We start from the raw sequence: 27,933 nt of genomic DNA, 5'->3' as shown, positions 1-27,933 counted from the left end.
TCCCTCTTGCCTTGTCTGCTCTCTTACCTAGTGAGGCCAATTAAGTCCAGCACACACATTGTAAGAAAATGTATGAATAAAATCAGCCATCAAAATGATAAATAATACCTAAGAAGCTGCATACTATAATAACCTGAATGTAAGCTGTGTGCTTTGCTCCCCAGGGAATTGCTGTTAAAATGTACTCTGCTGTATTTCTGAATATCGCCTTATTTTTCCTGTAGGGATCTGAGAGATGCTGCCTTGTGCAAAGGCAAGACAATCAGGACACTTTCAATAGTGGTAATGTGCCCTCATGCAAGGTGGCTCTCCAAGTGGCTTTAGAAATCAGTCAGTACCGGGGTTTTACTCTGAGCTGAGGATGTGGGAAGTGGCTGAGTGGGTTTTGCAGGTGCTGCAGAAGACAGGGATGCTTCTGGGGAGAGGAGGGGGTCCTGTTTTGGAGTGGGAGATATTTTTTTTTTAAAATGTAATATTCTTTCCCCCTCTTCTCTGTTATCTCAGCATCTTTAGTTTAAACTTAGCTCTTAAACAATTTTACTCTTAAGCCCACTTTTCAGCTTGGTGCTCTAAATGAGAATCACGCCTGCAGTGTGACTCAGGAAAGCCTAAATTTGCTCTTATGGCACCCAACTGTTCAAAATATTGTATTTTTGGTAAGCTGAGGTTTCTGCAGAACGTGTCCATATTGAGTAGCATTGGCATGTGGGTCGTGTAAAGCTGCTTAATGAGTTTTCAGGATGGTCTTGCTTACCATGTTGTGGCTGCCACCAGCGGAAAGCAGTGGCAGGGGTTTTGGCCTCCCGAGGTAAGTCTATTGAAACAATCTGAGGTTCCAGGTATGACATGAAGTCCAGCTCTCGCAGCAAATGCCAGGTGATCCCATTGTCATTTGTGTATTGAACAACAAGCCCTATATTTAAAAATAAAACAAGAAGTTAGTCTCTCTCTACAGAGCAAAGCTGGGGGCAATTCACCCTGTACTCAGGAACTGCCAACCCCCATCCAGTGCATGCCTTTTGACATCTCACAGAACCACAGAATACGCCGAGTTGGAAGGGACCCACAAGGATCATCAAGTCCAGCTCCTGGCCTCGCACAGGACCATCCCCAAAAGTCAAACCATGTGCCTGACAGTATCATCCAAATGCTTCTTGAACTCTGTCAGGGTTGGTGCTGTGACCACTTCCCTGGGGAGCCTTTTCCAGTGCCCAACCACCCTCTGGGTGAAGAACTTCTTTCTAAAATCCAGCCTATCTCCCCTATCTTTTTGGCATCTCCTGGTCCAGGAGCATTTTGTGGACAAAGTCTTACTGCAAAGGTGACATGGGTCACCAGCTGCCACACATTATCTTGCCTGTCTTCACCAAAATCAAAGGATCAAATCTTTTACAGTCTCAGTTGAAACGAATGATTGTACCACAGCAATGATAGGAATAATGTTACTTTTTTGTACAGACAGTATTTATTTCATGTTGGGTATCCTTGAAGTTTGTGTGGGACACCAAGTTGTAATTCTGATAGCTGAGGTCACAATATGGGTAGCTCACAATTCCCATACTATCTATACAAGCTCACAGCATCCTTGGAAGTTAATTAGAATATTTAGACAATTTAAGACAGTCTTTCCATCATACACACAGCATGACAAATAGTAGGACATAACAGAATTTTGAAGTCGCTTATGAGCTCGTCAAATGGGATAACACAAGAAAGAAGCACCTATGTGTACTACTTCTCTGAAAACTTTTATACTGGAGTATGTTCAAAGATAATAGACTATTTTTTGGGGTCTTATACTGGCACAAATGAGAGGAGAATCAAACCCTCCATGTAATCTACACTACAAGATGACAGCTTTTCTCAGTGAGTCAGTGTCAGTGTAAATGCCAAATATTAGGAAACAGTCCACCGATGTTAAGTGATTTACCCTGAGAGGAAAATTAAGTTTTCTCATCTACCAGATGTCAGTGGTCTGTCTTCACGCAACTAAACCACTTTACATGGTGAATCTGCTCCCAAAACTCTGCTGATCCCTCCCAAACACAATATCATGCCTCCTACACCAGTAACTTTTAGCATGTGAGTAAAAGAGGAGAGGAGGCATCAAGGAGAGATGAATTTATTCAGACTAAATAAATTTTCAGCTGCAGCTTTATAATTTTGCATTTTGGGCAAATCGTGCATAAGCTTGGTTTGGAAGGAAATTTTTTATTAGACCCACTGGTGTAGTTGAGAAACTGAACAAGTTTCAGGCACACAACTCTTCTTCAGGGCAGAAATGGAGGTTGCCTACTTTATCCTGAACTTGGATTTCATTCCTTTTATCTCAGACCTGAAGAAAGTTCTGGCTACTTGTAAATTTACCTATTTTCCAATACTATAAAGTAGTTTAATAAAAGTTATTACACCTTGTCTTGTAAACAATCTTTTTTATTTTTTTAGAGGCATCAAAAGGGCAAAAATTCTGCAGAAGATGCAAAATACAAGAAGCTTATTATAAAGAAGTGAGGCTTTACCTTCATTCCTAGCTCTCGGTCTGTTGCAGGAGTTACCAACAGTCTTGCTTCCAATTTGTATATAAAATTGAACTAGCCTGTTAAAAAAAACAGGATGAAGAAGTGTAATTATCTTCTGATAGCACAAGATCAGTCAAGATAATTTTCCTCTCTTAACTAATGTGGCGTTATCGGTTAGGTCATTATTTCAGGCTCATTGATAAGGTAATGTTCTCAGAGAAATCAAACATGGCTATGGTAAACAGTGGAGAACCCAAACCAGAAGAAAGTGATGTGGTTTATTAATACTGTACCTAATAAATGAATTTTCAGAGTGAGTAGCAGAATTTAGCAGTTTTGTCTCTCACAAAATGTGCAAAATCTCCAAAGCAGGCAAAGCTGCTCCTTACATCAGCTCTTACCTTGGTTTCTTGTAACTGGAAATTAGATAAAGCTTAGATACAGTACAAGAGTTGTAATAAAAAACCCTAAAAATAAAAACTAAAGCACCAATCCTTTTTTGATCCTTAAATTCTTGATGTAAACAATTTTTAGTGAAATGAGCTCACTGAACATTTTGTGGACCCTTTGATTTTGAATCTATATGTTTTGATTTCATTTCATTCACTTGTTCTCAGATCGTGAAATGGCAAAAAAAGTGTTCCTGATCTGCTTTTCTTGCAAACTGCCCCTGTAGTCAGTGCTTTTATCACTTCCCTACTTTCTCTTATTCCTTTCTACTGCAAACCATGACAACCTTTCCATCTGTGTCTCTGTATGAATGTTTTTCCACATCCTCCATTTTTCGCAAAACTGCTTTCTGCAAGCCTTCTAAAGCCACAAACCCCTTTGAGACAGCCTGGCTGGTTTTGACAAAACTCTGGATTGGCCTGGAACATCCACATTTAGCTATATCTGAACTAATAATTATCCCATCTTTGTGCTCCAAAATATTGTTAATTTTTTTTTCCAATCTGCAGTGATGCCCTCATATTCTTGCTGAGCTGGTATTTTTTAATTGTGACTCTGTGGTTTCAGAGTAGTTTACATTTCCTCTTAGATGTGCACTGTTGTGCTATGTAGCAGCAATTAATTTCAATTAATGTCCTGCTGCTCGCTCACCAAATTTCACTGCATGTCTCAGACATTCATCTGAGTCTTATTGGGGCATAACTAATGTAAAGAGCATTGAGATGACTAGGAATGCCATCACCCCCTCATCTACACCTTCTTCACAGATTGTCTGCATTGCACACCCAAAACAGCACCTGAGCAGAGCACAGAAACTGGACTCAACCCCACAACGAGCTTTTGCATGCTGCAAGTTGGCAATGCCATTCTCCTCCTTGTTTCCCAGCCAGTTTTTAAATTACGATGTTGAGAAACCAGGCTTCATTAATCCTATTACCTGTAGATAACTTCTTTATTTAAAATACTACTTTTGAGGTGAATTTGTGTCTCTGTGTGAAGAAACAAGGCTTGATTTACCACTCAAATAATTCCCCACAAAGATAATTCCTTTTGCTTTAGGAAATTTGGTCCTAATTTTTGTAGTGACTTTGGTAAAATCACAGACCAGTCACAGGACTACAGCCAGAGTCAGTACGATGTAGACAGGACTCCAATTTCCTGCATCCACTGCTACATAAACAGTATCATGATCCTCTTCTGATTCTAAACCCAACAACATTTCAGTTCTGTTATCAAAATCTGTATCTCCTATCTGAGATGTTTTGTATATCCACAGGGACTAGGACAAGCCTGAATATCCTCATCGATCTCATTTCTAACACAACCCCATAGATACCTCAAAAATCGTCAGGCTCATAGTACTACATCATTTAGCCAGGTAGGTCCTGTTTGTTTGCTGCAGCTCTGTTGTCTGAGACAGTATTAAGGCAATAAAACATCAGACAGAAGTTTCTGAGGTGAAAAGATTTACAGTCCTGTGATAAAATTGTCTTTTATGCTTGTCAAAAGTAAAGATCATTACAAAGCAAAAACAAAGGACAAAAAACCCCCTTTCTGCAGAAGGGTGAATCAGCCCATCTGATCCATAAGTGTCTGACCCAGAACATCCCTGAGGTGGTTGTACAGTCATTAGCAATGGAGTCTGTACAGCGGACAGGAGCCAAGACAGCTAACAAGCCAGATGTCACCACTTGGAAAAAATATATATATTGCATGGTTTTTATCTAGCTGCCAGGTAGACACTGTGTGCAAATGCTCCTACTGAACAGATAGCAAAGTGTGTCATAAGGGACAGGCCATCAAAATGGGAGGCAGTAACTCATCAGCAACCAAAACGCATCCATGGATCAGATTGTCAGTTGACACAGAAGGATAGAAATACTGCCAGTGAAATTGTGCCTTTGGCGTATTGGGCCATACAATAGGGAAGGGATGGAGGGGGTTTCTGAAGTGTAAGGCAAAAAAAAATGGTCTGGGTGAAATGAATTTTGACACAGCTCTCTTAGTGCTATGGGACACTCTCTTGATATCTGGGAAAAAAAAAAGTGTAGTCAATCATATAAAGGAAAAAGGAGACAAATAGGACAAACAAGGTTATGATTATAATATCACTTAATGTATATAATAAAAATTGAGTGGTTTTCTATGATCATTGGGTTCAGGGCACAAGCTTTAGTTTTAATACTCTTAGTGTGACATCTGAGTTTGGGAGTGTCCTGTTGGGTTGCTTCCCTGAGCAGCACAACACACTTTAGGCTGGCAAATCTCAACCCTCTGGAGCAGAGTGAACCAGGAACACTGAGCCCCATTGGACTCTGCTCTGCTGGGAAGAGAAGGGTGAATGGGAAAAGGGTCTTTGTACTTGAAAAAAAGAAGAAAAATTATTTACATTCCTTACATAAAGTTTACCCTTTACATTCAAAAAGCTGTAACTGCAGCAAGATGATGGGGAACATGCATAGGTAGATCTGCAGCAATTGCAGAATGAAAATAAAACTTTAGTGTCTTGCAATATTTTTCAATTTTTCAATCAGGCTCTTCCATGCCTGATTTAACTAAACAAGATCTTAAAAGGTCTGGGAAAACACTATTAACCTGAAAAATAAGCAGCTTAAAAATCTACTGCAGGAGTCTCAGCCTTCCTATTCACAACCCTCAATCCACATATCTAACAGTATGTCTTTCAAGGCATATTTTCCTGCTGTTTACCCAGTCACTGAAACCTCCCAACCAAAAAGCCCTTGCAAAAATAAAAGATAACTGTGCAGGGGCTAAGATGACCCCTAATAAGATAGCTGAATTCTATGCAAGGCATTATTGAATGCAAAAAGTAATACCAAAATGGGAAAAAGTGCTTCCCTCTAATCTCCTCTTTCAAGTGATATTAATTTTAGCTTCAATAATGAAAAAAACATTCTAGGCTGAGGAATTATTTTCTTTTTACAGGATGGGTCTTTCAGTTAACCCCTCACACCCTCACAAACTTAGTCTGCCTTTACTTCTAGTAAAAAAAGACCCAGTTTATGTTACAGTTGGAATCAAACATTAAAGTGGCATGCATCTGTTCAAAGCAAGGTGTCTGAAGCTGAATGTCTACATTATACATGGCCAACATAGATTGCCTTGTAATTAATGAAAGAAAGAAAGACATGCTTCCAGAAGACACAGCACTGGCCTTTGCTAGACCCTATTTTAGGAAGAGTTGTGTTGCCCTTTTGAAGCAGCTATTCTCTTATTGGAACACAAAAGCAGACTGGGGTAATTGCTGTAGTCTAAAGAGTCCATGCAGCATGAGGTGGCTACTACCCTTTAGCACAGACTGAAGAAAGCAAAAAATCCATGTTAGTCCCATTTGTATTTTGAGAAGACCACTGTGTTTGCTCTGTCTAGCAAACAGCTCAGGGTTGTGGCTTTGAGCTTCAATTGTTGAAGGAAGTTAACCTCCTCAGTGTGATGCTTAAAAAAAAATAGTGTTGATGTATTTTGAACAATCAGTTGCAGCAGGAGAGCAGCTCACACAGTGAGTACATGCTCAGAGGAGAGATCTCAGTTGCTCTTATCAAGTGTCCATCTGGCCATTTATGTTCTAGGTGCAGTTTTAAGACCACGTTTGTGACCATGTTCTTGTGCAAAACAGAAGCAGTGATAGATTAAAAAAGTCAAGAAATAGAATTGCTCAGTATTTCTAAACTTCTTTTGGCTATTAAAATGGCTCAAACTCTGCAAAAAAGGAAAGCTATAAGTATGAATATCTGGCATTAAGATTGGTTTCAAAGTAATATTAAAGCTAAAGGACATACTTTTATAAGAAGATTTCTCCGTGAAAGAAGGAGTAGCTCAAAAATACTGTTTGAATATAGACTTCCAGATGATGTGGTTACATCATGGATGCTTCGCAGGACTAACAACAGGTGCTTTAAAGATGGTGGAACAGAAATGCTCAGATCTTCCCAGAGTTCCCAGAGAAAAACATGTGCTTGTCCAAAGCGATTTGTCAAACAATTAATTATTCTAATTATAAACTAATTAAAAAAATTATATAAATATATTGTGACAAGACAAGCAGGGGACAGAGGAAAGGCAGCTGGTGCTGTGCTGGGCAGTGCCAGGGAGCAGCTGAGGATGTCCTGCAGCACCCACACTGCCCTGCAGAGCACTGCTTGCCCAAGCTGGAGAGTGGTAGCAATAACTTGCGGCCAGACTTTGCTGAGTGATGTCACAAATTAAATAATGGAGCAAATCATGGCATTACTTATTCTCAGAACAGTATTTGTCAGGAGAAGTATCTTTTATTAAGCTAAATGACATAATTGTAGGGTGTGCAAGGTTTCAGGTGGGAGATCCCTTATGAGACTGGACAAAGCATCAGCAGACTCCAGACTAAATAGTGATTAGAATTAACAGCTCTTTGTTTATTCTAATTATATTAATCAGTTAGACAATTTGAGAGAAGAGGATAATTGCTGCCATTGGAGCAGGATTCAGTGGCAGCAGGGAGAGAGGTGAAGGCGGTTACCCTCTTGGCTATGAAGAAATAATTCACATTCCATTCCTTTGCACTTCTGACAAGTGGACTAATTCACAACATCTGGCAAGTAGACAAAAGCTCCTTGCTATGCCATCATCATGCCTGCAATTCAACACAGTCAGCAGAAAAGGAGTTTTTCTCTCCAGTTCTGGGCAGAGCCTTAGTTTTTGTGCATTCTCAAGACCATGTCTTCTGCCTGTCCACCTAGAATACAATGCAAACTATCTTCTCAGAAGGATGGAGAGTTAATATTTTATTTTATGTAGCTATTCCACTGTTCCTAACCTAAGTATTCTCTTTCAGAAGAAGGAAATAGTACATCAGAACGAAGAAAGAAGTATTTTTTTCTGCCTTTAAGATTTCTTGTATAGACTACGATTGCCAGAAAACCACTTCCAACCTTTTCACATCTACACTTGCAACAGGGCAGAAGAGACAACACGAATACACAGGCAATTGTGAGAAGCAGCACTGAGGATTGACCTGATATTTGTAGTGTCCAGGGGAACAGTCCTTGCCTCCCTTTTGCCAGGTCCATTGAAGTACAGAGATTTTCCATCGCTGAGCACACCACAGCCTGTCCCAACCTGACCTCCTGTTATCTTGTACCAGAGAGGGCTTAGCTTCCTCTCAAACCTGTCGAACATCTCACTGTGATTAGGCACATTAGACACACAGGTTCCATGCGATGCTTCAAAAAAGAAAAAAAGAGGGAAATGCTTTGGTGAAACTGTGCTGAACAGAGTAAGGGTCAGATACAGTACACTGGCAGATGGTTCTGTTGCATCTACACAAGACAAATCACTAGGCTCTTCTAAGAAAATGCCCTGATGATTGTACCTTTTCAAACCCACTTTACAAATTTTTGAATGCAGAATAAGCCCTCTTCCTCTAAACTCTAAGATGGTTTATTTCACTAGGTGAAAAATAGCCATGCATTATGCTGATAAGGCATTTTTTGTAAACAGAAAAATATTATCCTTTTATTTTATTTTAAACAAATCGAACAAAAGATGTTAGCTTATTGCTTTGTTGGTATAGAGGGTTGAAAAGAGTGCAGTGTACAACTGGTTGTGTCAATCACTGTTTTTTTCATCGGTTTTGGATTTTTTTCTATTTCAGCATAAAAGTACCTGAAACCAAAAGTGAGCAGAATTTTCCACAGAAGGGCCTGTCAGAGCATATGTTCCCTCTTGGTCCCATGCCATCTGATGGCCAGGGGACTCAAAAATGGCAATGATCCTTTTGAAGATGATCCAAACGCTTTTAAGCAGACTTTTCAGTTTATAATGTTTTATTTTGTTTTCTCTTTTATTGCTAGTCCCTTCCCATTCATGCAGATGGTGATGTTCAAAGATTGCAACTGCCAGAAACATCAATGGTGTCCGCTGCCTTCAGCTGCTCCGCTTTGCCTGTGCTGAATTTTATTTAACAAAACAAAAAGATTCTTGCTGGCAGCCCATGAAATATACGTCATCATACATTTTTCCAGAATACTGGAGAGGAAAAACAAGATGCTAGATTTGCAGCTTCAAGTCAGCCAATGCTTACTATAATCCCACCTGAAGAGGGCTGTCTTACCTGTGTAGCCCAGGTCACAGAAGCAGACCCCAGAGACACAGTCCCCGTGGCCATTGCAATAGTTGGGGCAAGGCTCAGAAATGTAGACGCCGTCTAAGCCGAAAGGAGGCACACTCTTGTGGGAGCTGCTCTCCTGGATCCAGCGGAATCGAGTCTTACTGTAGAGAAACAACAAAGGACACAGTATTACTATTCCCAGCTTCAATATCTGCTGCTCTGTGTTTAAAAGGATCTTTTCCTAAGTTTGCCTTTTGCAAATAGGATGCCTGAAAAATATTTCTGACATCCTACATTTTTGTCTAGCATTGCTTAAGGATATTTATTCCAGATTTTTTTTGATGCATTTTGACTTCCTCTATTTCCCTGGCCTGTATGTACCAGTGTGATGCAAAGAACAAACACATGGTTTTATCAACAAAACTGAGTGATTAGATGTGACTCTGAAGATGCCTTTTACTACTCAGTTCAACCTGAACTACTAATTACATACTAAAATCCCAGAACTCTATTTCTTACAGTACTTACAAAAAGAACTCAGTAATGGCAGTGATGCAGAGTTTGCTATGGGATTGTACACTTTTAAGTAAAAATTTTCAAGTTATTTTGATACAAAAAAAAAGCCACTTTCTAAAAATAATGGCAAATAACATGTCCAACAGGACACGAGCACAGAAATACTAAGTTTTTATTCTTGGATGACAACACAAAATTCCTAGCAAACAGTGATTTAATCCTTAACTTATATAACTGAGGCTGCTCCAGAGAATTCAATGAGCTAACACTAAGTTACTCCAACTGATCCACTGTATAGGAAATTTGTTGAAGAAAAAATATTTTGGTTATTCATTTTCAGTATTTAGCTTTTAACTAAATCATTTTATAGGATCTCCAGAGAGGGGAAGAGATTTGAAATCTCACTGCCAATCTAATGGATTAACTAAGATTCTCCTTTCTACTCTGCCTAAAATATGAGAAACCTATTGCTTCCCCTTTTTCTGCTGTGCACTGGGATTTGGTAGGTAGGTGATCATTGTGCTTGGGCTCTGTACCAGCTGATGAAATGTGAGCCTCTCTGGTTAACCCAGAAGCCACAACTTCTGAAGCGACCCACAACAAATCCAGTTTTCAACATGCCAAGAGCCTCATTGGAGTAACAATACTTACATTTTTAATGTATTAGCATCAGCTTCTTATTCCTGATCACATTACTGAACATAATGCCAAACAGATTGCTGCTATTGATTCTGCACTGCTTGTTTTGGGTAAATCAAATCAGCTGGTGTCAGATCTGTGCAATTTGGCACCTGCTTTTATTGGCTAATTACTGAAGAAAAGACAAACTTGTTATGGTACACGCTGCTATTTCAAGTCCTTGCGGCAAAGGCATCAGCTCTCCTGCTACAAAATATGCCACACACTCAAAATCTGTGCCTGGGCTTCAGGTTGATGAGTCCATGGCAGAACGACGGGGCTGAAACCCCAGGGCAGCACTGGGGCAGTTGCCTGGGGGGTGAGAGGCAGGAGGCAGCAGGGACATGGCCAGGGGCTCAGTGGAGACAGATGCTGGCAGCGCTTGGTGCAGCCAGCAAATCGGATTGGGTTGTTTTACTGCTGGGGTAAAACAGAGAGTAAGAGGAGTGAGAAACTTCAGCCAAATCCATGTGAGATTGAGAAAAGCTGCCTGATTTCAAGGCTTATTTGTGTCTTCCAGCATCTGATATTTTCTCACCAGTATTAACCCGATGCTGAGGTCATGCTTGCAGGTGAGCACACCTATTATTCCTCCATTTTGCCTTTGGCTCTCCTGGCCACCTTCAGTGACACAGCACATCACACAACAGCCCAAATACCTTTCTAAGGTTTCTTTGCCCAGTGGTAACTAAAATTAATCCTGTTCAACTGGCTTATTTGATTCATGTCACTTATTACTCTCTTGCTGGTGCTTCTGACCTAACTGATATATATAAAGACGGATGATGGTTGATGTCAAATTAAAATGTGCTGGGTGCCTTGCTGCTTTGTAATTTAGTTCTATAGAACAATCTGACACCTTTAAAAAGGAAAACGTCTCCCTGTTTTGGGGAGCACAGTATATTTTTCCCAGATCTGCCATTTTTTAACGCTGCTTTTATTCCCAGCTTTGCAGCTTCTTCCCAGTGTGCCATCACAGAAGCAGCAGCTAATTCATGGGTCCCACTGGTATCACTGGTTTACAATGCACAGTACCTGGCTGCCAGCGACCTGGGGATAACAATAGTAATCCTTGTCCAGTCCTCAAAGTCTCCCGTGTGGTACACAGTGGGCTCGCTCAGCTCCCGGGAGTTCCCTTCGCACCCCTTCATGCCTGGAGAAGCAGGGTAGCAGCCCTCCTTCACCAGCGACCAGAAGAGCCCAGCATCATGTGAGTACTGAAGCAGAACGGGAGCAGAGCTGCTGTACTGGTTGGTGCAACCAATGTTCAGCTGCAAAAAAACCAGAGCATCAGATACGAGCTGAAGAAACCTGCACTGTTATTAGTATTTATTGTCTGCAGACCACCTTTGACTTTTTGGTTTGGGAGGCTTAATGCTCCAAACACTTGCTTTGAAACCCTGGGTAGGTGTTGGTAGGACTGATGGTAGGACTGTTTCCTACATATATATGACACGTCTCAGTAAAAATTCCCACTATCCCTTCATTAAGGCTGCCGAGTTCAGCACACCAAAAGGTGCAAAGAACTTTTCAAGGCTCCCTGTGCGTAGCGTGCCCCAAACAGCAAACTCTACACAGGCACCTCTATGCCCAAGAGTGGGAAGAGCTGTATACTCTGAGACCCATCCCATCTGCAGTCCACCCAGTGTGACCAGAGGATCAGCCTGACTCCCAGGTGAGCCCTGACCACAGCCTTGTCATTGGCCTTGCAGGAATGATGTCTGGGAGTTGACACTGCAGCTTGGGCCTTCAGAATAGAGTAAAATTGGATTAAGTAGAAAAATGCAAACTAAAATGTGAAAAGAGAATGTAACCAAGACAAAAATCAACTTTTAATTTGAAGTTTTCAGTTTCATTTTTCAAGCTATCAGAAAAATATTAGTTTTCATTATTTTCCTGCAGGAATTCTACTTGAGCTATAGAATGTAAAATGTAAAACAAAATCATTCATGTAAAATGAAATAATTCTGACAAATTGCTGTCTTTGAGTTTATCAATGCAAAATTATTCCAGCTTGCTATTTAAAATGGAAATTTCACAAACTTATAGAAGCATTTAACCGTATGCTTAAAATTAAAGCATGCAAATAAGACGAACACATTTATGTGCAGGCTGGTTTAAAAGCTTTCCAAAAAAGTCTGAATTCAGGCCTTAAATGATAGACTTTATGAAGAAGAGCTCACTGTTCTGTGATACATGTTGTTTATGTTTTGTGTATTTGTGTTACATTGCCAAGTGCTTCAGTGATGAAATGTGTATGAAACATTTTTAAGTATTGATTTTTTTAGCCTAAAAATTTTTTTAAATGCTGCTGCTGATCAAACCTACAGAAGGGAGACTTAGTCACTGAAGCAGAGGAAAGTGGTGAAGAGGCAAATAGCATCTTTTTTCAGGCTAAATAGTATTGATACATTGAGATATTTTTGGGTCTTAGTTTAAAGTATAAAACTACAAGCAAAACTCACTCAGAAATTGTACTGAAATCCCTCGGTTTGTATAGCATTTCATTAGCATAACTTTTAGATGAAATGAGATTATTTTACAAATCCCATTATTTCTAACTAACTTTCCTATTTATAGAACTGTGGGAATTATATTTGAAAAGCTGCCTGTAAACATCTGATCTCTTTAATAATTCCACTTGTAAATTATTCAGTGTCTGTATCCACCAATTATGTAAGGACCATGTATTTGTGGTGAGCTCATTAAAACTGCATTGCAACCAACCTCCAGAATTCACCAATGGGATTTCATTATAAACTCAATAAAATTTTGATTAGGGTTCAGAAACAAGAGCTTGTCAAAGCAAATATACTTTCTTTGGAGCCCATATTCTGATGTATTGTCAGACCACTGAAATTTCTGTAAGCCCTTTAAAGAGGAAAATGCTAATTGGAGCCTATATTCATTGACACAATGAAGTAAATTATATGAAAAACCCACACTGGAGTACAGAGCAGCTTGTAAGTCCTTAAATAGTTTGAAATACAAAAATGTACGCAAACCACATTGGAGCTTTTGTACTCATGGAGCCCCAGACGGGATAAATCCTTTTTTTGCTTGACATTGCAGTAGCATTTCCTGGTACTGACTTGAATACAATGACAGTCACTTCAACCCACTTGTGAAATGTGTTCACAAACAAAAAGCTTTAAAACTTCTCCAGAGGGGTAAAAACGCTCTCCTGCACCAAGGTTTTGGCTATCCTTCCAGAAAGCAGAACGGCATTTTATGCTGTTTGAATTCATACTTGTGCTCTTCACATCTTTCTACGCAATGGTCTAGTTCATCACGTTGATTTGACCTGTGGCCACAGTGGCATCTTGCAAGTATTGACTAAGGGCAATTTTAGGGATATTCTTGCAGGGATTTATGTTTAAGGAATACCTTGAACTGCAGGACGTATCCAGGCTTCAGACTTAAATCTCGAGTCACTGCAAACCGGTCTCCATCTGATTTACCAAAGAGCATGGCGGAGGGCGTGGCAGAGCAGAAACTTTCATTTTTGGTCATCCCTTCGTTGGCCAGCATTAACCACACACTCATCTGGTTCATAGGGTAATCGAATGCTGGCTTTTCATAAAAGTTCTGTTAGAAATGAAAAGGAAAGCCACAAGTACTATCACCTTGCAGTGTGACTTCAGAATAATTCCCAAAATGATCAACTTTCAAATTTTGCGATTTGTATTTTCTGTCATTTTCAAAAAATTATAATTTCCAAAACTTCAGTCCCGACTTTTGAGCCTGATGATTTTGTGATAAGACCCAAGTTATTCCCACACAGAGACACAGCTGCAAACACTACAGATGCTTCTTTAAATAGACCCAACATTTTCAAAGAAAATTATATTCAAACAAAAGTCTCCTAACAGAGAGGATGGTCCCTGGTTTGTGGGGATGCCCAGAGGCTGCTCTTGCTTATTACCTGTGGTAAAGTGGGATTAACAACAGGAATGATGTGCTTCTGCTTCTCTGACAGGATGATGATGTCATCGATGGCCCACTGATCATACCCTTCCCCTGAAAACACGGGTTGCCACCAGCGAAACCTAGTGCAAGGTGTCTTGGCTGCAGCTGGCAGCTCCAGATAGACAAACCTGAAGAACAGAAGTGAAGCAGAACTTTAGAGAGCACAGTTTGTAAAGAAATGTACCACTGAAGAGGGAAAAGGGGCATCTATCTTACAAGTCCAAAGTAATTTGCATTTCCAAAGAAGGGCAACAAAGCTGACAAAGGGTCCAAGAGAGTAAGTCATGAGGTGTAGCTGAGGGAGCTGGGGTTGTTTAGTCTGGAGAAGAGGAGGCTCAGGGGAGATCTTATCACTCTCTGCAACCACCTGACAGGAGGCTGTAGCAAGGTGGGGGTTGGCCTTATCTCCCAGGCAACCAGCAACAAGAGGACATAGTCTTAAATTGTACCAGGGAGGATTCAGACTGAACAACAGGAATAATTTCTTCACTGAAAGGCTAGTTAAGCATTAGAACAAGCTGCCCAGGGCAGTAGTGGAGTCACCATCCCTGAAAGTGTTCAAAAAATGACTGGATGTGGCACTTAGTGCTATGACATGGTGGTGTTCAGTCAAACATTGGATTCAATGATCTTGGAGGTCTTTTCCAACATTAAATGATTCGGTGATTCTATTATTCTAACCTCCTATATATCTAGATACCTATTTATACACTGCATATGAAGAAGCTGTCTTTGTCCTTCCTGTCTGTGGAAAATGTAAACTCTTTAAGAAAATGTCTATTTTTTATGATCTATTACTATATTGCCAAGCACAATAAAGAACTGATTTGAACTCTGCAGCTTTGAATTAAACTGTTCAGCTGATCCATATTCAACAAGTCTTAATGTTCTTCTGGTGCCAGGAAGTAATAGTGAAATATGCTGGCAAAATTAATTTCTCATTCTCTTCTGCTGATTGGTCCTATTTGTAGAAAAAAGCATCCTTCTGTTACAATGCAATAGATTATGTAGCAGAGCCTTCTTCTGCGGGTAAAAATATTTCAACCCTCCTATATATATGTTTATAAAAGAACTTGAGTTTGTCTCAGTTTGCTTTATGTTCGACTTAGGAAACACCTTACTAAAATGATGTTAAATAAAAGTTAAATTTTCAAACCTAATCACACTTATGTCAAAAGTACAATAATTAGTTACTTTCTCAATCCTGTTTAAGACAACTTACACGTATGCATTTCTAGATACAATAGTTTTGGCACTCTTTCTTTATATCTCATGTTATTTTGTGTCATGGACTCTGCTTCATTTGCCAGTGAGGCAGAGATAGGAGAAGAAACTGTTGTTTTCCAGAGGATTCCAAGATTTATGTGTTGGAGAATAAGGAATTGTCAAAAAAGATCTAGACTGCATTTGAAACAGCAGGAAAATAAATGTGCATAGCTATGTTCTGTAAGGACCATCACTCATTGCTCAGAAGGGCAATATTTTGTCTAAAAACAATGTATTGGATAGCCTAGTGATGAAGGTTTCAGTATTTAGCTTCTTTGTTGAGTGTGTCCTGAAGGGAAGGTGGTAACTGTAGTTTTTCTGGATTTTAGTACAGCTTTTGATACTGTACCTCACAGCATCCTTATGGACAGGTTGTCCAACCATCAGAAGAGTTGTTTCAGGGTGTGCTGGGTGAAGACCTCATTGAAGGGCAGAATTCAAAGGTTGGGGTGAATGGGGCTACATCTGGCTGGTGACTGGTCACCAGCAGTATTCCTCAGGGTTCAATCCTAGAGCCACTCCTGTTCAATATGTTTCTCAAGGATCTGGATGCAGGTGTTGAATGCACCATTAGCAAGTTTGCTGATGATACCAAAATGGGAGGTTGACTCTCTTGAGGATAAGGAGGTCTTTCAGAGCGATCTTGACAGATTGGAGCATTGGGATTGATTAATGGGATGAAATTTAACAAGTGGGAATGTCGATTCTGTGCCTAGGATGGAGTAACACTGAGCACAAGTATAATCTGGATGTGGCTGGAGATCAGATCCAGATCCCTGCAGAAAGGGATCTGTGGGTGCTGGTCGGCAGCAAGTTCAAAAGGTGTCGGCAGCAAGTTCAAAAGGTGTCGGCAGCAAGTTCAAAAGGTGTCAGCAGCATGCCCTGGCAGCCAAGAGGGCAAATGTGGGGTGCACCAAACACAGCATCACCAGCTGCTCAAAAGAGGTGATTGTCCTCCTGTATTTGGTGTTGGCCTGGCCTCACCTTGAGCACTGTGTGCAGTTCTGGGCCCCATGGTCTGAGAAGGATGTGAAGGTCCTTGAATGCATCCAGTGGAGGGCAACAAAGCTGGTAAAAGAGCTGAAGGATTTATGAGGGAAGGCTAAGGATATGGGCTTGTCTAGTTTGGAGAAAAGGAGGCTGAAGGTTGACCTCATTGCTCTCTACAGCTTCCTGAGGAGGGGATATGGAGAGGGAGATGCTGAGCTCTTCTCTCTGGTATCCAGTGGCAGGACTCATGAAAAAGGTTCAAAGCTGTGCCAGGGAGGTTTAGACTGGACACAAGGAAGCATTTTTGTTCCAAGAGTGTGGTCAAGCACCAGAACAGGCTTCCTAGAGAAGTAATTCATGCCCCAGGCCTGTCAGTGTTTTAGAGGCATTTGGACAATGTCCTTAACAACACACTTTAGCTTTTGGTCAGCCCTGAAGTGGTCGGGTGATCACTGTAGGTCCCTTCCAACTGAAATAGTCGATTCTATTTTATTCTATTGTATTCTAAACAAAATTCAATAGTTTTATACTTCCAAGTGTCTAGATGGCCTTTAGAAAAAGACAGTCTGCCAAGTTACAGAAGTCCTTCTGAAAGCGTTGTTCATTGCAATGCAAAATGACAAGATGGGAAAATAAAATTATTTGCATGTTGACAGACATGGATGATAGGTAACAGAAATAATGTTAATACTTATGCAGACAACAGTTTAAATTTTCACTGGCAAGGTATCTTAAAGCAAATTTGAAATGCTGAACATGAATTCTTCTCTTCCTTAAATACTTATTTAAAGGAGCTTTTGTTTTACGTGACATTAATACATGTTCATTAGATCTGAAACCAGAGTCAGAGGAAATGGCAGATTTCTACACCTCTTTTGGGGAAGTTCTGTATTTGCTTGCTAATGTTTTGCAGATATTAGAATTTTAGTCAGGTTTCATATGGGAGGTAATAGGAAACTTTACATTTTACTTCAGTTTTTAAAGGTCCACTTTCATTACATTTTTTATTCCTAGTGACAGGAGTTTACTGTGGGAGCCTGAAAAAGTTTCCATATATTGATGGCTCTAAACATTATAACCTGAAATTATTATTCATGTTTTCATAAATTGAGAAATATTTTTTTAAAAGCTGATGCAGTATGGATATAATTTAGACCAAAATTATACCTGGGTTTGCTGAAGTCAGAGAAATACATTTCTGCTAGTAGCTGCCAGTTGATACCACCATTATTGCTGTACTGCAGCAGCACACCTTCTTCTCTGCTGTCAGGTTTATTGCATGAAGAACTGTCTCCTCCTATTTGGATGTAAAACTGTACAAAATCCACCCATGTTGTGTCCAAATCCCAGCTTACCAACTGTCTTTTTCCAGCCTACGATACAAAGAACAGACGGCAATAATAATTTTAATTATGACACCTTCATTATGAATAGAAATATTTAAAATTCAACACAGATTAATATTGCACAGAAAATTACACAACATGGAGAACATGGAATTTTGTGTTAATTTGATCTCTCAGTTATTCTTTTTGGCCATTCTTTATGTCTTAATGACCCTGATATGATCCCACAAGTATTTTTTTACTAGATTTCAACATACAATGCAACTACACAACATGATTTCCACACAACTATTTAATCTCATTCCTTCAAGGTCCCAAGTACATCCAGAAGATAAAGAGCAGATGCTGGATATCCTGAATCAACCAGGGTTAAATTTTTAAGTATTCAGCTTTTTAATGATAACACTCAGAGGGTTAAATTTTTAAGTATTCAGCTTTTTAATGATAACACTCAGAGATGTAAAAGGCTATTTCTGACATCTCATTTCCCCACTTAAATCTTGCACTGCATAGGGTTACCTGATCACCTGAAATCAGCCCCTATAATACCTGTTGCTTGAAGCCCACCTCCTATACAAGAACCGGGGTTTGGCATTTTCTCTTCATGTATCACCCAAATAAGATTTGTTCCTACACAAAACTATGCTCTTTTCCTAGTAAGTGTTGTAAATCAGGAACCTCTCGAATAAAAACTGGGGATTTGGTTTCACGTTTACCTAAGCATAGCCAAGAGAAAAAAACAGCCTTGTAAAATTTAGTGAATGGCTTTTCCAAGACTGTTTTTGAGTTCTAGCAGGTCAATGTGGTCACTTTGTGCATGATAGCAAAGGAGGACTGAGCATATTCATCTAAAAAAAAAGTTTTAAGGTTTAAAAACCTTTTTTTTTGGAACGGGAATTATCCCATACCCCTGTTCCCTTTGTGCCCTGGTGCTTGAAGCTGAACTTGTGGGCTTGCACATCAACAAACCTACAAGATGCTGATATGTGACATGAAGCTGCCTGCAGCAAGGCAGGACACAGGATGAGAGTAGTGTCCCCATGGAGGTGCCCTGCATGCCCTGCATCTGACACAACCCTGCCCCAGCACAGCACCATGCTGCCCCAGGCTTTTACAGCCAAAGCTGTATGTGTGCAGCCGGAGGGAGGATGCAGGGATCATATTTCTGTATTTATTAAAGTAGCTGCAACCCGGCACCACCCCCCCAAAATGGAGCAGAACTGTCAACATGTCCACTGTTTCTGATTCCCTAAAAACTCATGGGTTTCTGTCCAACTCCAAGCATAAAAAGGTATCAAAAAGGAAAACGTGGGCTAAGTTATATAATGATGCCTATGTTTTAGGAAATATTTTTCTTTTCTCTGTCACTTGTACATTTGTGATCCTCATGGTAAATTTCCAGACAAACTTGAGGTAAGCAAGTAACGTGATCTAGCTGAACACAAGGAACAAGATTATGAGCCGAGATTTAAAATACCATCTCTGTTTTTTAAGGATCATAGATGAATTTAAATCTTGTTTGACTCACCACCTCTTTCCTCTTTCTACTCAGTTCAGGATAAACCCAGCAGATAAATGTATATTGCTTTCTTTCTCAGAACGTTTTGCTTTGCTGGTGTAAAAGCCTGGGTCCATAGCTCATTTGCAGACCCTACCAAAAAGGCCACCTCACACCATGAGACTAATTTCCAGAAGCTGAACACATGTGGATTTGAAGCTCAGTTAGCTTGCACCACTGATGACAACTAAAACCTGTGAAGCATCCTTTGACTCTCAAAAAGCTCATATAGATACAGTCATACTGATTTGGTTTTGAATGTTGCCTGCTGTCTTGGTTTATTTGCTGGTTTATTCCCAGCTGAGCGAATCCCTCCTGGATGGTGCCATGAGAAGAAGATGAGCTCAGTCTTGGGTGCAGCCCTGAGCTTCCCAGTGCAGCCTCAGATGGCTGGCCAAGGTGACACTGATAATCTCTTGGTAGTTTACTTTCACAGCTTCGTTTGGAGACTCACTGTAATTTGAAATAATCATCATCAAATCAAACCAGTAATGGGTAATAATGATGCAAACACCCTTGCTGCCCCACAAGCAGGTGTTGCCTGGCTGGCTGAGGGTACCCAACGAAACTATTGCAAGTGGGTTTTCCACACACCCCAGAGCAGCTTTGCCTGCCAAAGGGGTAATCACAGAACCAGGTTAATTAAGAAAGGGCACAAGTGGCATAAAACCTCAGAGGAATTGCAGAGGCTAACTGAAAAAGCTTTGTACTGTAAACACGCCCACAATTGATTAAAATGAGTTGTACAACAAAAACAGAGGGTTATCAGAACACAGCCAACATTAATTCTGGCAGCAGTAATTGATTGTGGCAGCAAACATTAGACATTCAAATAAAAAGTGGCTGTTTGAGCAAATGAAAAGAAATGGAGCCTGTGAATGTGAGTTCCCCAAAACAATACAGAAATGTTGGGCAACTATAAAAATAATTTTTTATTATATACCAGCATGGTCACTAGACACCTTGAAAAAGATCTAAACAGAAATTAAATAAACCACCTTCTGTTGACAGCACACAGACTGCTACTACTCCAGAAATGAATGATAACCTAACCCTTAGAGATCAATAGAAAGAAGCCAAGAATTTCTAAATGAGTTTTTCACTCCTCCTTAGCAAAAATCAGAAGAAAGATCATAGCAGGTTCATTCTAATTTAGCAAACTACTTTTGAGAAACTTGGCATAAGGAACTGAGCCAGAAGGAAAAACATCTAACAGAGAAGACAATTATATAAAAAAATCCAATTATCACAATTAGCTAGTTATACTGATTGGTCTATTATAAAGTTTTCAGTGCAGAGCTGTATTTCCAGGGGAGTTGGATGTGAGACTATGTAGGAGTGCTGAAAATTATTTCATGGGTTAGATTTTTGTAATGAGGTAAACAACACACAATTACACAGCATTGCATATTGGGTTATTCTTCTGGGACTAATCTGACTCTCATGACAGCAATGGCAGTGTGATCAAACCTTTAAAAGATAAGCACATAGCTGCATTTATACTCTTCCTTTCAATTAAGAACAAAACAAATCCTAGTACTAGACCCGATGAAGAACAAGAAAAAAAATAAGTCTGTGATTACAAACCGTAATCTTACATCTGGTAATAAAGATATCTTTTTATTTTAGTTATAATTGCTATTAATTAGCAGAATTCCCTATATCTCTTTTCTGTTCTATTATTTTTTGTCTGCAAAGCATCCAAGTTATGCAAAAAAGTATGCTCCTACAGGCTAACCACTATCTAAAATCCTGGAGGAGTTGATTTTTTCCACTAGTTTTGGCCCTATGATCTCAAATTAAGCTGATTGTCCCATGGAAAGCCAACCTTTCTCCATCTCTTACCCAGAACAGTACAGACAAATCAAATGGGAGGTGCTGAATGCTGAGAACTAAGTCTTAAAACAGAAAATATACAACTAAGACATTATGAATGTACAGCACACTGGTAATTTACTTCCTTTCATTACAGCTGGTATTTCTTGAATACATAATGCATGTGTCTTTCCCTATCTCTTTTGACTGTTTTGTTCTTTACCTGCAGAGCACATCTGTGCTGTTTAATGCACTTCTAATACTGCGTGCAGCTTTCTGCCGCCTCCTTTTTCTTTGCCATACAACCACATCATGCTCCGCTCAAACCTACAGAATGTGCCTTTTGCTGTCTCTCATCCTTCTTTAGTACCTTGTTGAAGTAGAGCGAGGAGCCAGATGAGATGACCCCACAGCCTTCTTCAGGCTTGACGATCTCTCCCCCAATAATCTCCTGCCACTCTGTCTTCAGAGTGTCTGGGTTCTCAAAATCAGACATGACGGTTGAAGAAAGGGGATTTTCAGGCTGACATTCAGTACCCCGAAACCCTGAGTCACACCTGGAAAGAAGCGTAAACGTAACAAGCATTTAAAGACTTTATTTGACACTGACAGTTAAGGTGGTGCAGTGACCTTTCAAAATTAGATGTGAAATAACAAATCATTCTTGTACTGGAATTTTGGAACATGGAAACAAACTAGAATAACTGGAAAAAACCCCTGTATTTTATTTCTAAAAAAAAAATCCCTGCAGTGTCCAGAAAGTTTGAAGCTGGCAGGCAGTAGTCTGTGCCCTTGGTATTGCACCCATTCTGACAGCAGCTTCCTAGCAGTGCTGAGCTGGTCCCTGGCATCCTTCTGACTCAGCAAAACAGCTCCAGCACTAAGCTCGTCACTGGGGTTCTTGTGCAAAGGGCTGGAGAGGCCACCAGGACACCTGCAGCAGGGCAGCTCTGTGCCACTGAAAGCTCTTCCAATGCTTGGGTCTGCCAAGGGTAAGGGTCCTTGGACAGTTGTTGTGGAGCAACTGGCTGTTAATGTTGTTTGAATGGTCTAACCCCTCCATAGTGCTTTTACTTTTTAATGTTTAATCTAAAAATAGGAACAACACCCAAGAAAAGAAAATTATGGAAAGTAATAAGATACCTGAAGTATCAGGAGACCATTGTTAAGAGGGACTGACAAGGGATTTATACCTGCAAACACCGTGGTCGCACCAGCCGTGCCCACTGCACATGTTGGGACACTGCTGTCCAATGTAGATGTTGTCCAAGGCCCACTCATCTTGGGCTGTGTAGTAGCACTGACTCCAGCGGAAACGCGTGGCACTGGACCTTAAAAGCAATAATAATGCTTTACTTTGTGACTCTTTACAGAACTGTAGGAAAAAAAAGATAAAATGCAACTAAAAAAAATAAAGTTGATAGCACAATCACGGCCCAGGCTGCAAAGGCTGGCACAACCAAAGACAGATCTTTGTAAATTGTCTTTCTAGACAATGCCACTTGCTGCACAGGGCTATATAATGGACTTTCCAGTCACTGATGACATTTCTACATAAGCGTTACAGAGATTTTGGGCATTATTTTAAGGTAAGCCTCAAAACGAGTATTCCTGGATTTTTATTGAGTCCTGTTCTGTGACGGGTGCAAAACTAGAAAGGTGGATCTACGGCATGACTTTGTTTTTTATATTTTTGGTCATAGTTAACAGGTCAGAAGTTGTGTAAACAGGTTCCTTCTGATATTTATTATTAAAAAAATTATTAAAGCTCCTGAGTGTGTTCCTCCCATTTTTTTTTCCCCATACAACAATAGTTGACTATTTTTTCTTGGATATGAAAATTTCTTTTTGTCAGGATGATTCTAAATTAGATTTAGCTCACATGTCTCTGGTGACATTGAGATCGCCAGTTTTTGACAAAGATCCTCTTTCATAGCTTGTATTTTTTTCCACACTGCAAATAGCTTGCTCCTGCACAACAACTCAAAATCTGAACACCCAAGGTTTGTGGTGGGGAATCACTGAATTAAATTTCTTGCCTAACTAAACTCTGGATATTTGTAATATTCTTCAAGCAAAAACCTTGTTGTAGTTTCTCCTTTCTAGTTAGTTTATCTTCAACAGCTTATTTTTCTTTAATATACTGAAGTCAGCTAACATTATCTATTAAACAATTCTTGTTGTTGGCCCTCTAGAAGATTGTCCAATGGGACATTGAAATTTTCCATGGGAGTGACTCCTGCTAGCCAAACCCAGCCTGACATCCACCACACTTAAAAACCAAGGCTGGAGAAGAAACTGAATCATGAGAACAAAAATTTTTGTCATCATCAAGCCTTTCCAAGCTGTCCTGCCAAACCGTGAACATCCAACAGGTTACAGATGTTGGCTAGTGGCCACTCCCAGATGGTGGATGCAGACACCCTCCACTTGACGCTTGTGCCGGAATGAGACTAAAAAAAATATATTGCACGTGAAATGAAACAAAGATCAGAAATCATTCGTGGTGGGGACAGTATGGGCACTGAGGCTGGATCAGAGCTGTGTAAGGGTAGGACAGAGAAAGCAAGGCTGCCTGAAAATTATAAAATCAGATTTTGAATTGGGGAAGGCCTGTGTCTGGCCAAGGGCTGGTTGGAGGGAGCTGAGGATGAGAAGCAGGGGGTTCCTATACAAAGCTTCTTTTCTAGCTTGTTTCTGAGCCATATGGTTACATTTTGACAGCACACGATATAATGCTGTTACTCTAATTTAAGATAAAAATCCCTTTCCCCACCCCCAATAATTTATGTGGAATAAGGCTTATTAAAATGAATATTGTAAAGGTGGCCGAGCCACCTGCTCGCATGTATGGAAGCAAAAAAACAGACAGAGCCGGCCTGGGTGGCTGAAGTGGACACTGTGGCAGAGCAGTCAGCCATTCAGGTGGCCTTTCAGTCACATATTAGAAGTTTAATACACGCGTGCAGAAATTTTTAAAAGACCAGTTTTGAATTGCTTTAAAAAAAACAAGTGAAGGTGCCCAAAGGCTTGATTTTTAATGGAAATGATCCTTGTTGTCTGTTCTAAGTATCTGTTTGATATCACAAATACTGTAAGCATTTTTACAGCACACAGAGTTAATCTGCAGGGGCAGATACGCTGATTAAATAATCCCTCAGGATATAATGTATTGATGGGTTACATTAGAAGAGCTATGAATTATACATTAAAAGTGCACAATGCCAGTAATCTGCACACGAAGAGCTTCCTAGGCTTGTGTAGGCACAACGAACAGTCAATATTTACCACAATTATTTACTGTTTATTTTTTGAGTGCTCTGAGGCCAGCACATCACCTTCAGTGGTGAGGTTCATGTTCACTACAGAGTTTCAATGGCACCACAGAGAGCCCTGACAGAGGTTTTAGGCTCTGGAAAGAGCAGTAACAACTGGTGTTAACTCTAATGTGTGCTGAGGAAAATAACAATACTGATACAGAAGAATGGTATTAGAGCAGACAAACACACACACCCATGAACTCCCAGCACAATAAAATTGTGTCATGTTGTTTTCCCAAGTAACAGGAGGGAGAGCACTGTGGTTGGGCATCTCTGGCTTTGTGTCATGTTGTTTTCCCAAGTAACAGGAGGGAGACCATTGTGGTTGGGCATCTCTGGCTTTCATCAGGGATAGTGTATGGGTAGAGGTGGGGTGTGAGACCCTGCAGCCCAGAGTTATTTACAGTAAAGTGGAAGAAATTTACAGTGTAACACGCCATGGAAATTTCACGGTGCCCAACAAATGGTGGTGTCCCCTAAACACAGCTCCTGGTGTTGCATGATGTGCCATTGATGGCATTGACTCTGCCTCTCACTGGCTGCTGCCGGGTGCAAATGACCCTTCAGGGTGGCTTTGCAGCTGCACCATGGCTGGTTTTGGGGCACAAAGCTCACACCAAACCTACACAAACAGCGGGGAGAGCCCAGCCCTGTGTAATGACAGGGAACACCTCTGTGCCCAATGGAGCACCACACCTGAGGCCCCACTGAGATCCCTGTGCAGCTCCGTTTTGGGGCTGTTCCCAGGGCTCAGCCTGCACCACGAGGCACAGAGCTCACACTAGAGCTCACATCCCCTTCTGGGGCTTGTGTGGTTTTCACCTGACCAAAGTGTTTCTCTGGAGAGTCTCACTGTAGCATTTCTGATGCAGGGGACTGCCCCTGCCAGGTGCAGAGCACAGGGCCACACGCTGCTGGGGTAGCTCCATCTTCCTCCTCAGACTCCTCATATTGGCTGCACGTCAAGCCAAGGGTGTGCTCTGCTCCACTTGTGACTTAAAAGTTCCCCCAGATAAATGCAGCGATTGCAGGAGGTTTGTTTCTACCATTTAAGGGGAGGGGAGGAAGGCAGGAGGCTGATTAGTGCCTGGAGATGAACATGTGGCCGAAACGGAGGTGTGGCGACGGGGGATGGTCCCCGGGGAGCCACATCACAGCGGGCAGGGGTTATTTTTATCTGCAGACAGCGAGCTCTCCCCTGGGGACAGCTTTGCCACTGCGGGAATTCCGTGGTCCCCGAGCTGCTGCCAGGGGTCCCGCGGGAAGCGATGCCACCGTCACAGGGCTGCGGGCAGGGAGAGCTGTCACAGATCCGGATTCCTCCCTGGGTGAGGGATAATGTGTGTTAGGCTGAATTGGCAATTGTGAAAGCAACGCTGCTGAAAAGCCAGTCCTGCTCACTGTTTTTGAAAGCTTTCCAAGGCTGCTCTGCACCTCAAGGTAACAACAGCTTAAGAGGATTATGCTGTTAAAAATGGTAATCAACAATTTAAAAAAAGCCATGTTAATTAAGAAAAGAGAATAAGGAGATGAGTGTCAGCTGCATTCTCAGTGATAAAATACTGGTTTTCTGGACAATCACCATTTGGACATCTATTGAAATGGGAAGTGCAGCACAAGTAAAATAAACCTCCCTAGTTCCTCATATTGTTTCCTTTTTTTTTTTTTTTTGTGCTACTGGAAGGCAATCTGGCTTTCTGACGACATTATATCTAAGTCAGGTTGATGTCAAATAAAAGTCGTTGTTGCTGTGTGACATTTTACATAAGCACAAGGAAATCATGTCCCAGAAGTACTGCAAGTGAAATGATGTTCTTTCTGTTATAAAATTTTTCAGATATGTGAGTTAAAATAAAATCATTGCCTTCCCTCCTGATATTAAAAGCCCTAATGATCTAATGCAAATTTGTGGCTGATAAAATTATATTTGCTACCTTCTGAGTTACCATAATTACATTTACCCAATTATCCTGAAGCTCTCATTCAGTCATTAGGTGTTGATTTGTTTATGAAGTCAGCAACTGACAGCTGCTTGTATCTCATTAAGGCCTGTTCATATGTAAATGCCTCCCATAAAACTGAAATTAATTTTCATCAGTGTTAGAAATGTTCAGTTCAAGTACAATACAATTTCAGCAAGCAGGTGCATACATTTCATTTCTTCAATACAAGTCTCACTCTTGCAACAGATTTCCCAATATCCCAAATCTCAGATAACACAGGGACCTTGCAAAATCATGCTTGACAGATGCAGAACATCTACAGAAGTGCAGAAAAAGCAGCACACCCAGAAAGTTTTACAAGAGAAATAGGTGCTGTTAAGGAACAATTTTCCAGCTGCATCAGCACAGTGCCACAATCTGACACTACCCATGCACCCAAGGTGCAAACCTTCAGTAAGAGCTGTGCATGAAGGGATAAAATCTCCAGCAACCGTAGCAGGGCTGAGCAGGGGTGTGAGGGCAATTGAGGCTACCAAGGGCCAGAGCAAGGCTAACAAGTCATTCCTGAATCTTCGCTTAGGTGGTTTATTTCCCTGTGCAGTAAGCACAGGGCAGGGTGTGTATGTTGCAATCTTTGTCTTGAGGGGTTGAGACAAAAGGAAGGTCTCCAAAGCACCCTTGCTTTCACCCCAGTTTTGGGAAGGCAGCAGACCTGGCTCTACCCCTCTGCACTGTTCTTCCTGGCCATTACTAAGATTTTGCCCACCATGGGTGGTTGTTGCAGTGGAATACAAGTGGGAAAGGGATAGGGGAGGGAGGGAGGACATCCCAAACAAGAGCCCTGTGGAGCATGTTCACTACCAGCCACCTGGTAGGATGCCCTCCGTGTGGCTGGGCTGGCAGTGAAGGGCACACAACAAATGTTCAACAGGAATGCCCAGGTTTTGGAAAGGCAGAAACTTGCTCTCTGCTGGTAAGCGTGCTTTTAAAATGCATAAAAAATCTCCTCCCAATCTCAACCCAAAAGAACTACTGAGCCCTCAGCCTGCTCCTTGCCAGTGGAAAGGAGGGTTAAAAAGAGGGGAAAGTGGCTGAGATGCATCTGGTGTGCTGGATTGATTTTGGTGAGGAACATGCAGCCAATCTTCCTCTTCATCCCAATAAAGCCATAGCACAACACAACACAGAAAATGTGTTCTATGAAAAGCAAAGAAATGTTCAGTGGTAATTTGTACCTTAATTACAAACAAAACTCTGGTAAAAGACAGGAATCCCTTCAGATAAAAGATTGTGCAAAGAGTGTGAAATATTTATGATTTGTGCACAGCATAAAACAGGAACCCAGCTATTACTCCATCATGATTTCTCCCCACGGTCTCCTAAATTAAAAATAAATTGTTTGCTTCTGTCACCTCATATGCTGAGAAAAATGAGTAGATCCTAAAGAAGAAAAGGCC

At 40.8% G+C, this 27,933-nt stretch overlaps 1 protein-coding gene across 3 annotated transcripts in view; it reads right to left on the bottom strand.

The window, feature by feature from the left end:
- Positions 1-27,933, bottom strand: part of RELN (reelin) — a 279,714-nt gene that overhangs the window by 53,528 nt on the left and 198,253 nt on the right. For all 3 annotated transcript variants that reach the window (XM_027639774.1, XM_027639775.1, XM_027639776.1), the window contains exons 23-32: positions 22,407-22,544; positions 21,584-21,770; positions 17,662-17,867; positions 14,195-14,366; positions 13,657-13,857; positions 11,305-11,540; positions 9,079-9,236; positions 7,981-8,188; positions 2,520-2,596; positions 755-913 (exon numbers count right to left, since the gene is read on the bottom strand). In XM_027639774.1, coding sequence (XP_027495575.1) covers positions 755-913; positions 2,520-2,596; positions 7,981-8,188; positions 9,079-9,236; positions 11,305-11,540; positions 13,657-13,857; positions 14,195-14,366; positions 17,662-17,867; positions 21,584-21,770; positions 22,407-22,544 — 1,742 coding nt within the window. The remainder of the gene's footprint in view (positions 1-754; positions 914-2,519; positions 2,597-7,980; positions 8,189-9,078; positions 9,237-11,304; positions 11,541-13,656; positions 13,858-14,194; positions 14,367-17,661; positions 17,868-21,583; positions 21,771-22,406; positions 22,545-27,933) is intronic.

This window comes from Corapipo altera, unplaced genomic scaffold (genome assembly GCF_003945725.1).
Source record: "Corapipo altera isolate COAL_440 unplaced genomic scaffold, ASM394572v1 1b, whole genome shotgun sequence".
In the NCBI taxonomy this organism is placed as follows: Eukaryota; Metazoa; Chordata; class Aves; order Passeriformes; family Pipridae; genus Corapipo; species Corapipo altera.
This window is presented reverse-complemented; position numbering and strand designations above follow the sequence as displayed.